The 12115-nt window shown below is 51.4% G+C and overlaps 1 protein-coding gene across 4 annotated transcripts; it reads left to right on the forward strand.

Annotated features, from left to right (window-relative positions):
* The first annotated feature begins 4265 nt into the window (after positions 1-4265).
* On the forward strand, positions 4266-8074 carry LOC101772085 (serine/threonine-protein kinase D6PK). Of its 4 annotated transcripts, none has more exons than XM_004957069.3 (3): positions 4266-4541; positions 5388-6369; positions 6837-7719. In XM_004957069.3, the coding sequence occupies exons 2-3, from the start codon at positions 5537-5539 to the stop codon at positions 7717-7719; spliced, it is 1716 nt and encodes a 571-aa protein (XP_004957126.1). In that variant the 5' UTR covers positions 4266-4541; positions 5388-5536. The 4 variants fall into 4 exon arrangements, with proteins under 4 accessions (XP_004957126.1, XP_004957125.1, XP_004957124.1 ...); XM_004957068.4 differs by lacking the exon at positions 4266-4541 and adding an exon at positions 4918-5190; XM_004957067.4 differs by lacking the exon at positions 4266-4541 and adding an exon at positions 4918-5161.
* The last annotated feature ends 4041 nt before the right edge of the window (positions 8075-12115 follow it).

Below are 12115 nucleotides of genomic sequence, written 5' to 3' on the forward strand. Positions count from 1 at the left end.
AAAACCTGTCAACCTGAGCTGCAAACGTTTGCCACACTGCCACCAGCTGCAGATCGACAGCATGTGATGCGTATCAGCGCGTGCAACTGGAAAAAGGGTCGACGTGAACCCAACCGGGGTCCGGGCGAGATCGGAAGGGTGGGGGGCAGCGACAGCGGAGACATGTCACCGCCGAACACCCGTGTCGCCGGCAGGGTGTCGTGTCCGTCGGTCACCAGTCCGGGGTTGCCGCCTGCGCCTCCGAAGCCAGGGAACCCATGGCGTGGCACCGACCTGATCGCCCGCCGTCCCGGCTCCTGAAACCGCCTGAATTTGCTCTCCCTTCCTGCCTCCCTGAATTGGATTTGGATCCATCCGTGCGAACTGCTCCTCTCTCTCTCTCACTGCATGTTCTTTTTTCTTTCTTTCTTTTTGCTGATGCGTGTTACGCGTGGAAGATAAACTTCTTTATCATCTTTATTATCTTTCGCTAATCGTCTGTCTTTACCTTACCCCCTTTACGGCTTTACCTGCAGGTGGCCGGTAAAGGCTGTCGTTTTTGTCTTTGAGCGTCTTTTACACCTGCACAATCACCATCATCACCTCACTTCAGTCGCCCTAGCCCATTGCCCGTCGCTTTCTCGGAGCAAAATAATCCCCCTCCGGCAGATGACCGTTGTCACCTCACCCCGTCCGGCCGTCGGCGTGACGCCGTTCATCCAGCACCATCACAGGCTCCGCATCATCTTGCTTGCCAAAGAACACGACGACCATGCTGCCACTCTGCACGGCCACCGGCTCGATGAGTTTCTCCACCGCGATCAAAACTCCAGGTAATGAACACCAAAATAAAAACAGAATCTGTTTGTGTGCCACGCTACTGTAGATGCACATGCCGAGTTCCAGAGTTTCAAAACAGTGCGCCATAGTTTAATGGGGTGCGGAGCTTTTGGCCATGAGGGGCTCCATGTGCCGCTGCTCATGGCTCCAAACGTAGGCTTTGTTGCCATCGCCATTAAACAAGTTCCTCACCATTTGTCTATGCCGACCCACCCGTCTCGCCAGACGCCGGGGACGCCCCTTGGCTACAGCCGCTGCTCGTGGCTCCAAACGTAAGCTTTGTTGCCATCGCCAGCCGCTGCTCATGGCTCCAAACGTAGGCTTTGTTGCCATCGCCACTAAACAAGTTCCTCGCCATTTGTCTATGCCGACCCACCCGTCTCGCCGGACGCCGGGGACGCCCCTTGGCTACAGCCGCTGCTACGTGCCTAGGCACACTGGCACATTGCTCCAGCAATCCGCACAGTAATCTGACCGGCGATCGGCCGGGGGAACGGTCAAGTGCTCTGCACAGCATAACCTGTTAGCACTGGACTGACCTAACACTCGAAAGATTCCACGAGACATGCTGCTACATAGATGTATATATGTATCTATTCTATCCATCCATCCATCCAATCATGCATGGACCACGTCGAGGAGGAATTAATTTGTAGCCGGAAAGGGATTAGGCGGCAGGCTACAGCGGTAGGGAGGGAGACCGGCCGGGGGGAAAGGCGGAGGAAAAGGGATGGCATGTGTCCTGGAGTGTCGCCGTAGTGCTGGCCGATTGGCAGGTTTCAGGTTGCTGTCTGCCCGGGGGCGCCATGATCGGGCTGCCATGCTCGCAAGGACGGACGACAGCGATGGAGGTATGGAGGACGTTGATGGAGTCCTCGGATTATTGTTCATCTCTGATGTCTGGCTGCAGCTGCAACTGAATCATATGCAATGCTTCCTATGCCTACCTAACTGTATGTCTCATGTCAAAGTGTGACGAAGGAGACGGTGAATCAGGAATTTTACACGCACGAATCAAATGAATCTCGTACATTTTCACAGGAAAAATATCTCGCGTTGCAAAGGAGGCATAACTGTATTACTACATTGTGAGCCTGATGAGAAGAAAGAGCCTCGATCACAGCGGCTATGATTTCGGTCTCGTGGTTCTAGCTTTGCTGCTAGCCCAGCTCAAGACCGGCGCAGCCGCACCGAGATTAGCCGAACGGCCAAATCAAGGGCGATAAGTTTGATCGCTCCGCTCGATATTTCGAGGCGTAATTCCAAGGCCGCTTTTGGGCGTTCGAGATTAGCGAGTGCTAAGAGAAACTCGAGAAACTCCCTTAAAATTATCCTAAAATCTTATTTAGAATGGCTGCCCAAACCTTCCTGCAAAAATCCGTTGTCTCGTATCCGTTCGTTGCCGCCCCGCATATTTGCGTGCGCCTGCTCTTCCCCCAATCGCCCACCGCACTCCTTCCTGGCGAGGTTTTTTTTTTCCACGAGCTTCTCCCCATCAGCATCATGGACGGACACGCAGTGCTCCGGGCGCGCCCACTCGTCGCGGCGGCATCAGCATGGGGGCCGCCGAGACGGCGCTGCGCGTCCTGAACGCCCTGACCTTGCCCAACCCCGATGGTCGAAACACCGCCATCGCACTAGAGTCCCTCCCGCGCTCAGCATCTGCGTAGGGCGCGACATGCTGCACCACCGTCGTCATGTTCGGCTCCCTAGTGACTCCCACCCTGGAGTGGTTGCCGACGAGCACGGCGACCATGTACTAGTTGGGGCCGGACGGCGGGGCGGAGAACGTGGCGGCGTCCACGACCAGCGGGACGTCCTTATCCCATGGTGTCGTGAAGCTCGTCGGGAGCAGGATGCGCTGGTCGGAGGTAACGTTGTAGAGCGCGTACCCATGGCACAAGTCGAGCGCGAGGACGAGCCAGCCGCCGTTGGCCGAGCCGTAGAAGCGCGCGCGGCGGACATCGAGCTAGCGTGCTCCGGCGTCGTCTGCAGTCGGATGTTCTACCTGCACAGCGAGTCCGACACGCTCGTCGCCCCTGCATCGTGATGACGTGGGATGATATATTTTTGGAGAAAGAAAACTTTTGAAGAGCCCAGGAAAAATTTTTAGAGAAGCTCCAGGAGTTGCTCTAATGGTGGTGGGACCGTTGTTTATCCCTCCGTCACCGAAACTGCCGGCCATGCACTGCAGACCAGCTAGTTGTGTGATTACCTGCAGCGTATTGCTACTCGGCACCTGGCAAAACAACACACGAATTTCACTCTGCAACAGTAAATTTAGTGTGTGTTTGGATGGAGGGACGGGATGGGACGGTCCCAGTTTTGCATATGTTTGGTTGGAGGGACGGTGGGACGAGAACGACATCAAAGTAGAATATTCCTAAAAAAGTGGGATGGATCCATCCCTAGAAAATGGTCGGAACGATTCGTCCCACGCGAACGGCGCTAACGCCGTCTTGCGCACTGGCACGAGGAAGGGGTGGCCGTGCACGGGGATGGGGTGGCGGATAGGCAAGGCCGCTGGCGGCGCGTGGACGGGGCAGCGGCGGAGCAAGGGGAGTGCGTGGACGGGGCGGTGGCGAGCCCTGGCGGCGGGGCCTGGGGAGGCGGCCGACGGCGACGGGGCTTGGGGAGGCAGGCGCGCGTGAAGCTAGGCGGCGGAGCAGGCCGAGGCATTGGGGGGCGGAGCTGCCGAGGCCAGTGCAGGCCGTGGCGGGAGGGGCGGAGCACGTCGGAGTTTTGGGGCAGCTGACAGTGGGCCCATCCTCTTTTGAGTGAATGACAATTGGGACCCACAGTTAACGGCATGAAAACGCCATCCATCTCGTCTCTCGCCCGTCCCTCCAACCAACCAAACACGAAACCAAGGACGTCCCCGTCCCTCCAACCAAACATCAGGTAGGATCATCCCATCCAAAAAAGAGGGATAATCCTACTCCATCCCTCCATCCAAACACATCCATAACCGATAGACATTTCTTTATGATAAAGGTTTATGCATGTGAAATCTTTAGCTGCAGTTGTTCTCATAAAGGTTTATGCATGTGAAATCTTTAGCTGCAGTTGTTCTCAGAGACAAAATTAAGTAGATACTTTGGATAATTTTTTCTTCTATGTTGAGGATGTGTGAACTACTACAGGTTCTTGGTAGAAAATAATTCGGTTACCAATAATTCAATTCTCACTGAAACAAGCAAGCATTCTCATGTTTCAACTTTCAAGCAGGGATGGACCTATACTGCCAGGGTCGAGCCCCACCTGTCAGACTCTCACCCAGCACAGCCCTGGGGGTTGTTGCCTTGCTGGTCCGCCGGCTGCGAGTCTCGGGCGACGCGAGACCCACCCACGCCCTGCACGCTCCTCCTCCGCCCGGCGGTTCCCCAAGCGCATCGCCATTAGATTAGGATTAGTGAGTAACCGCTTTGTTGATCCACCCAAAAAGCCCATCTTTTCACCACCAACCTTTGCCTTTGACCCGTCCCACCCTCGCGCACCCCTTTGTCTCCTTGCACTCCGCATCCTGAATCCCCAAGCCCCCACACCAATCACTGGAGTGCTCGCTCAGTCCCCGTCTCCCGCCGCCCACACCAAGTATGCAGCTAGGCTCTGCCTCTTGCCGTCGCCATGGCTCGGCCATGTGAGCATCCTACAGGAGCCGCCATCTCCCACCTCTCACCGGCGGGTGGCGGCGCCATGGCCGCTTCTTGGTCCTAGCAGAGGTACCTCTCTTCTCCCGCTCGCCGGCTGGCTGACTGATTGATGTAGGTGTCATTTTCCCCAGGTGGGGATGTCCATTCCTGATCTGTTGCTTTAATGCATCCCCATCACTTTCCAGATCCAATCCACCTCCTTCCTCCTCCCCCGCGTCTTTATAAATCTCCCGCTGCCGCATTCACTGGCCACCGGAGTTAGTGCCCCCATGTCCTGACGCGGACGCGGGAGGAGCACACCACATGCGCGGATGTGCTGTGCTGTTGCCTTGCCGCCTCATATGATTCCGGTGTGCGCCATCATACCTGCCTCTTCTTTTCCGGGGGAGAAAAGGGGGAGCAGCGAGTTGTGCGCCTTGTGAGCTTGCAGCTGTTCCAGGTTGCAATGCCCGTGCTGTTCCTGCTTTAGTCGCTTTGGGGGATATCTAAAAAAATTTCCCTTTTGTTGCTAATCTCTCTGGCGCTGGCCCACTCCCATCCCTATTTTTGTGGGGGAATGCGGGGTGGGGGCTTGTGATTTTTGAGCCCTCGTTCTAGTGCTTGGCCTTTTGGGGAGTGTTGATGCGGCGTTATGGGGCGCTGGATCTGTTGTCCGGCGCGAGGCCGTAGCGTGTGGGGGAACCTGCAAGGTGATTTCCTGGCCATGGATCCCGAAAAGGTTTCTCTTCTCTTTATTCGTAGGAATCTGCTGTGTGTTTGCTATGCGTCGTTCCTGCTTGTACTGTTCCTTTGCGGATTAGTATTCTTGTTGATTTCTTCCGTTTATGTTCGATTGCTCCCTCTGTCTTCTGGATTTCTTGCATAGCTTTATATACCTCGATGACTCTGGTGCTAATGGGGCAAATTGATTTTCAGATCAGGAGTTGGGCGCTGCGCTGCCACGCTGCTGAACGTTTGGAGAAGGTGGAGGGCTTGTGTTGACCTGCCTGTTAGATTCTGCACTTCGGTGTTTCTGATCAATCGCTCCTGCCCGGTTCCTGTCTTGTGAATCCGTCTCCCCAAGCATGGCTGGGCAAGCGGCAAAGGCGAAGGAGTCAGGGAAAGACGACAGACAAGAACCCGGAGCTGAGGTGATGAAAGAGAAGGTACTGCCATCTCACCAGCAGGAAGAGTCTTCAGCGTCTCTGATGGACAAGGATTCTTCGGGTGTCTCTGGTGATGTGTCGCCCGTCCTAGATGGGGATTCTGGGGAGTTGAAAGTGGAGAACTTGGATATCAATGGGAATAAGGAAAAGAAAACGTCTCAGAAGAGCAGCACGAGTGAGGGCTTCGCTTCTGCTAAAGTGAGTGATGGGACAAGTAGTTTGAGGAAGACCAGTGGTAGTGCGACGATGAGTACACGGGCTGATTTCACTGAGAGTGGGAAGAGTAGCATGTGCCGTGCGAGCACAGGCAGTGACATTAGTGATGAGAGCTCCTGCAGCAGCATGAGCAGTGCCACCACAAAGCCGCACAAGGGGAATGATTCAAGGTGGGAGGCAATCCATGTGGTGAAGTCCAGGGATAATGTTCTTGGTTTGAATCATTTTAGACTGCTTAAGAAGCTGGGTTCTGGTGATATTGGTAGCGTGTATCTCTCTGAATTGAGTGGTACACGGAGCTACTTTGCAATGAAGGTCATGGATAAGACTTCTTTGGCAAGTCGGAAGAAGCTGCTTCGAGCTCAGACTGAGCGGGAGATCCTGCAATCCCTGGATCATCCATTTCTACCAACCCTGTATACTCACTTTGAGACAGATAAGTTTTCATGCTTGGTTATGGAGTTCTGTCCTGGAGGGGACCTTCACACTCTTCGCCAGAGGCAACCTGGAAAATATTTTTCAGAGCAAGCAGCAAAGTATGTGCTTCTGCTAACGATAAGTTCAACACCTTATGTAATTTGTTGGTTAGCTTTGTTTACTAGGAGTTGCGTGATGCTTCTTATCTGCAGTTCAGTATTTTTGCATTGCAATTTTATTCAAACTTCATTTTGTGTGGAATAATTTGTTTGTACTTGCATAATCAGGTGCATATGACATGTTTATGCATTTTCATATGCTAACGCGTAACCTGTTTATTGTTGTCGATCAAGACAGTGCATACTTTTGTATGCCCCTTCGAACGTTTCATGTTGCATTCCCATGTAGGTACAATTCTACATTAATTTAGACACTCAAAATCTTTTATTGGATAGCATGAATCTTGAATTGCTTAGGTGCTAATGTTGAAATTCTGACCTATATATGAAACTGTGCTATTTATCAGTCTTCATTAAAATGAGTTGTTCAACTTTCTTGGCACTGATTGGATATCTTGATGTTTCAGGTTCTATGTAGCAGAGGTGCTCCTTGCGTTGGAATACCTGCATATGCTTGGGATTATATACCGTGATCTTAAACCAGAAAATGTCCTTGTTCGGGAAGATGGCCACATCATGCTGTCGGACTTTGACCTCTCTCTTCGCTGTTCAGTAAGCCTAACAGTGATCAAGTCTGCAAATCCAGGCCTAGATGCACTTCAGAGGAACAATGCAGCATACTGTGCCCAGCCTGCTTGCATCGAACCATCCTGCATTCAGCCCTCGTGTGTTGCTCCAACTACTTGCTTTGGCCCTCGGTTCTTCAGGAAATCCAAGTCCAAATCTAAGTCCAAGAAGGATAAGTCAAAGCCTGATGCTCCAAACCAAGAGAACCTATTCCCAGAGCTCATCGCTGAGCCAACTGATGCCCGTTCCATGTCCTTTGTTGGCACCCATGAGTACTTGGCCCCAGAAATAATAAAAGGGGAGGGCCATGGAAGCGCGGTGGATTGGTGGACGTTTGGTATATTCTTGTACGAGCTGCTGTTTGGCAAGACCCCTTTCAAGGGTTCAGGCAATCGGGCTACGCTCTTCAACGTCGTTGGCCAGCCCTTGAGGTTCCCAGAGTCCCCAATAGTGAGCTTCTCTGCAAGGGACATGATAAGGGGATTGCTGGTCAAGGACCCGCAGCACCGACTTGGATATAAGCGAGGTGCTACTGAGATAAAGCAGCACCCTTTCTTCGAGGGCGTGAACTGGGCGCTCATAAGATGTGCGAGCCCTCCGGACATTCCGAAGCCTGTGGAGCTTGACTGCCGCCCGAAGCAAGTGCCGTCGACAAATGGAAAGGTCGCACCTGTCGCCAATCCAAAGGGGCCAGATAATTACCTAGAGTTTGAATTCTTCTAGATTTTTTCCTTTTCTTTTTTTTTGATACCTGAACTGAAAGAGTGCATCTGGGCCGATGTTGCAAAAGAAAGCGAAAGACGAGGAGCTACTCTAGGCATGAGAATGCTTGGCTGGAATGTTTCCGCTTATAGACTGTATGCTCGCTCCAGGAGCCCCCCAAGTTGTTTTACTTGTTGAACTGCTTGACTCTAGGATGTACTCCATTCATCTTGTATGTTGCAAATTTTCGAAACCACCTATGGTATCGAGCTGTCGATGTAATTGTTGCTGTACTCTGTAATTGATGCTTCCTCCTAGAACATGTCTTGCTCTACAAAATGCTGATATGATATCTGAACCTGGAATCGCAATGCAACTTGTCTCGGTTTCCATAACAGTTATGTGATCGTTGATTCTGTTAGGAAAAAGCTAGCGCGCGCCGCGCGCGGGCTGCTGTACTGCTGCGACTCTCACGTAACTTTTATTTTCCTTTCCTCTTTTAACTTTTTTTATCAAGTGTCCGTTTTCAATTCCGTTTGCACCATTGCGTTCGTTTTGATGATGTCTATAAAACTAGATCCACGATAGGTATGTTATAATATATTTTTATATTCTAGTAACTTAAGTTGAATGCATAATAGCTAGTTATGCATGAAGTGTGTAGCAGCTTATGTATAAATCTATCAACATATTACATATATATAAATTGCTACATTTTTTGAGGTATCTATTTAAGTTGTCTCATTTGTCTGTATAGATGAATAAATGAACTCCAAAGAAACTGTTACGTTGACTATGTGTGAGTTATAATTAATATAATATATAAGTTATCACATGTAAGTTATCATGTTCGCTATATAAATCAATATTAACATGTGGACAATAATTCAGTTCTACCAGACATACAATACAAGTTACTACTATGTATAACATAAGTTGCTACATTGCTAAATAGTTTGTATATAAGTTGCTGCTATGTATATAACATAAGTTGACACTTGCATAAAACGACCTCAAAACATATTTAATATGGGTCTAGTTTTGTAGATCTCGTCGTAACGAACATAATGCTATAAATGGATTTGAAAACGGACACTTGATGGAAGAATTATGCTCATTTAAAGAAAATACAACCAATTTCCCACGCTGATGTCAGTGATGACCTCATGCGAAAAAGACAACTCTGCCAACTCATGATTTGCTCGTTTTATTTTAAAATGGCTCCACTCATATGGTCTTCTTATTTCGGTTTCCAACCGCATGCATGTAACAGTATGTGAGGGATATGGGTACACCATGGGTCCCTACTAACCAGGATACCAGTACCCTTGTCGGACCTAACAAGTGGCCCCGCCCGACTAGGACGTGCGGGCCAAGGACATGAATATACTTGGAGTACATGCCAAGGAGGCCGGGCGATTCAAATCAGCCCGGATATTGCAGGATACGTATTGTACTCCGACTCAGATTACCTTCCATGTAACTACCAAGTAGATTAGATTCAAACCGATTTGTAACCCTAGGTCGTCAACCTATATAGGGTGACCGAGGGAGCCTCCCGAGGGCAATCCAATCTCATCTCATACCAGGAATACAATCCACGGATACAGGACATAGGGAATTACTCTCTGAAGGCCCGAACCTGTCTAAAACCCTCGTGTCCCTTGTATTCTCGCGATCACCTTCGAGTTCTTAGTTTCGCAATCGCCCTCACCTACAAATCAACCACTTGGGTAACCCCCTTTGGACTACCGGGCTTATAAATTCGAGAGTTGGCGCGCCAGGTAGGGGTGATTGTGAGATCCTCCTAGCGACCTCAATGGCATCCTGTCCCGGCATTGTTTTTCTCTAGAGCATGAAGGACTACCTCGCCAACCCGATCCAGATTCGTTTCGGGACCATGCCGGCGAATTCCAATCCGACCGCTTCTTCCGTCGACTTGGCAGCTTCCATCGACTCGGCGGCTTTCGTCGACTTGGCGCCCATCACCAGCTCAACATCTGTTGGATCTACTCCAGCAGAGCAAAACCTCCACCCGAGGATCATCATGCCGCTTGCCTAGTAGGTTGGCAATCTCTCTCTCTCTCTCTCTCTCTCTCTCTCTCTCTCTATCTCTATCTCTCCGAGAGGGTTCTAGATCTACTTGCTGTTGCCCGCCCATCCATGCCCTCCAACCTGATTGCGAGGCTAGATCGCATCAGCAACACTATTGCTGAGTGCATAGATCTGTCTGAGGTGATGCTACGCTCAAAAAGGTCGGCGCAGGGTCTGTCCCGCGCTCCCTTTGGTCTGCGGAAGTCAGCTGCCGTGTACTCCGCCAAACTTGACCAGGCTTACAGATCTAATCTGGAGACCAGCCCGAACCCACTCAGTTTCTGGACTGCGGTGAATTCCAGGTGCCCCGCATCGTCCTGACGCCAAAACCCTATGGAAGTGACAATGAGAGCAACTCTTCCACGCCAGATCGCAAAACTTTCATGGTCTTTGCCGACAAGCCACCTCGGGATAGCGAAACTTCTTCTTAGGAAGGAGGTTGAGTTGTCAAGTGGTCTGTGGAGCTCAGCGAGTTCGACCTCGATTTCTGCCTGCATCATGCGATCAAGTCGCAGATCCCGGCTGACTTCGTGGCCGAGTGGATGGAGATCTAGAAGCCGCCCTCCCTGGAGAGACCTGAACACTGGACTATGTACTTTGATGGTGCCCTCAACCTCGAAGGATCCGGCGCTTGGGTCCTATTCATATCCCCCAAAGGCGAGCAGCTCAAGTACGTGCTCCAGATCCACTACAAGGCCACCAACAATGGTGCCGAGTATGAAGCTCTCATCCACGGCCTTCGCATCACCGTCTTCCTCAGAATCAAGCGCATCCTTGCTTATGGCGACTCCAAGGTTGTCATCGAGCAAGTCAACAAGAACTGGGACTGCACCAAGGAATCCATGGACGCTTACTGCACGGAAATCCGCAAACTTGAAGCCCACTTCAACGGTCTTGAGTTCCACCATGTCCCCAGGGACCACAACGTCGCCGCTGATGTCCTGTCCAAGCTCGGCTCAAAGCGTGCGCAGGTTCCAGCTGGCATTTTCATACAAGACCTTCGAAAACCATCTATCAAGGTTTTGGACCCCGACCAGGTCAACGACACTGGCGCACAGGCTCCGGATGACCCAGCCACCACTGACATCATGATGATCGAGGCAGAAGAAGACTAGCGTGCCCCGTTCATAGCCTTGATGACCGACCAGATGGTGCCAGAGGACAAGATAGAGCATGAAAAACTAGCTCGGCGGAGTGCAAACTACATCGTCATCGGCAAGGAGCTCTACAGGAAATCTGCATCCACAGGCATCATGATGAAGTGCATTCTACGCAGCGAGAGCCTCAACCTCCTGCACGAGATCCACTTGGGCACATGCGGCAACCACACTGCCTCGAGCACTTTGGTCAGCAAGACCTTCCGCTCTAGTTTCTACTGGCCAACGGCGGTAGCCGATGCAAAGGAGCTCGTTCAAAGGTGCAAAGGGTGTCAATTCTTCTCCATACAGCAACATCTACCAGCTTAAACCCTACGCACTATCCTACCATCCAGGCCCTTCGCTTGCTGGGGGCTAGATATGGTTGGACCCTTCAAGACCGCTCCGGACGGCTACACCCACATCTTCATGGCAGTTAACAAATTCACCAAGTGGATTGAGGTCAAGGCTGTCACCAACATTGAGTCAGCTAAAGCCGCTCAGTTCGTGGAGGAAATTACACACCGCTTTGGAGTGCCAAACAGGATCATCACCAACCTTAGCAAGCAGTTCACAAGCTCTAAGTTCTAGGATTTCTGCCAAGACAACCTCATCGATGTGTACTACTCCTCAGTAGCGCACCCGCGCTGCAACGGTCAAGTCGAGCATGCGAATGGGATGGTCCTCCAGTCCCTCAAGTCACTCATCTTTTACGACGCATCCAATTACGCCACCAAGTGGCTACGCGAGCTACCTCATGTCATCTGGGGTCTATGAACATAAAAGAGCCGGGCTACCAGCTACACCCCTTTCTTCATGGTGTACGGCTCAAAGGCCATCCTACCATCCGACGTGGCTTTTGGCGCCCCACGCATCCAGTATGACAAGGAAGGCAAGGTAGAAAAAAGTGGGTGTGTCGACATCGACAGCCTTGAAGAGCATCGCGTGGCGGCCCTCATCTAGCATGTGCGCCACGAGCAGTAGATACGACACTACCACGATCGGAACATCATGGAACGATCCTTCAACGTTGGAGACCTGGTGCTTCGCTGGTCCAATCTACCAAGGACATACACAAGCTAGCCACCCCCTGGGAGGGCCCCTTCATCATCAAAGATGTCATCCAGCTAGGCACCTATCGATTACAATGGGCGGACACCTCCGGCATCCCCAATCCGTGGAACATC

Source organism: Setaria italica, chromosome II (assembly GCF_000263155.2).
Source record: "Setaria italica strain Yugu1 chromosome II, Setaria_italica_v2.0, whole genome shotgun sequence".
NCBI lineage: Eukaryota > Viridiplantae > Streptophyta > Magnoliopsida > Poales > Poaceae > Setaria > Setaria italica.

Excerpts from the sequence above, each read along its gene's own strand:
- LOC101772085 (XM_004957069.3), top strand. The coding sequence starts at position 5,537 with ATGGCTGGGCAAGCGGCAAAGGCGAAGGAGTCAGGGAAAGACGACAGA. Across the intron at positions 6,370-6,836 it reads TTTTCAGAGCAAGCAGCAAA|GTTCTATGTAGCAGAGGTGC; the intron begins GTATGTGCTTCT and ends TTGATGTTTCAG.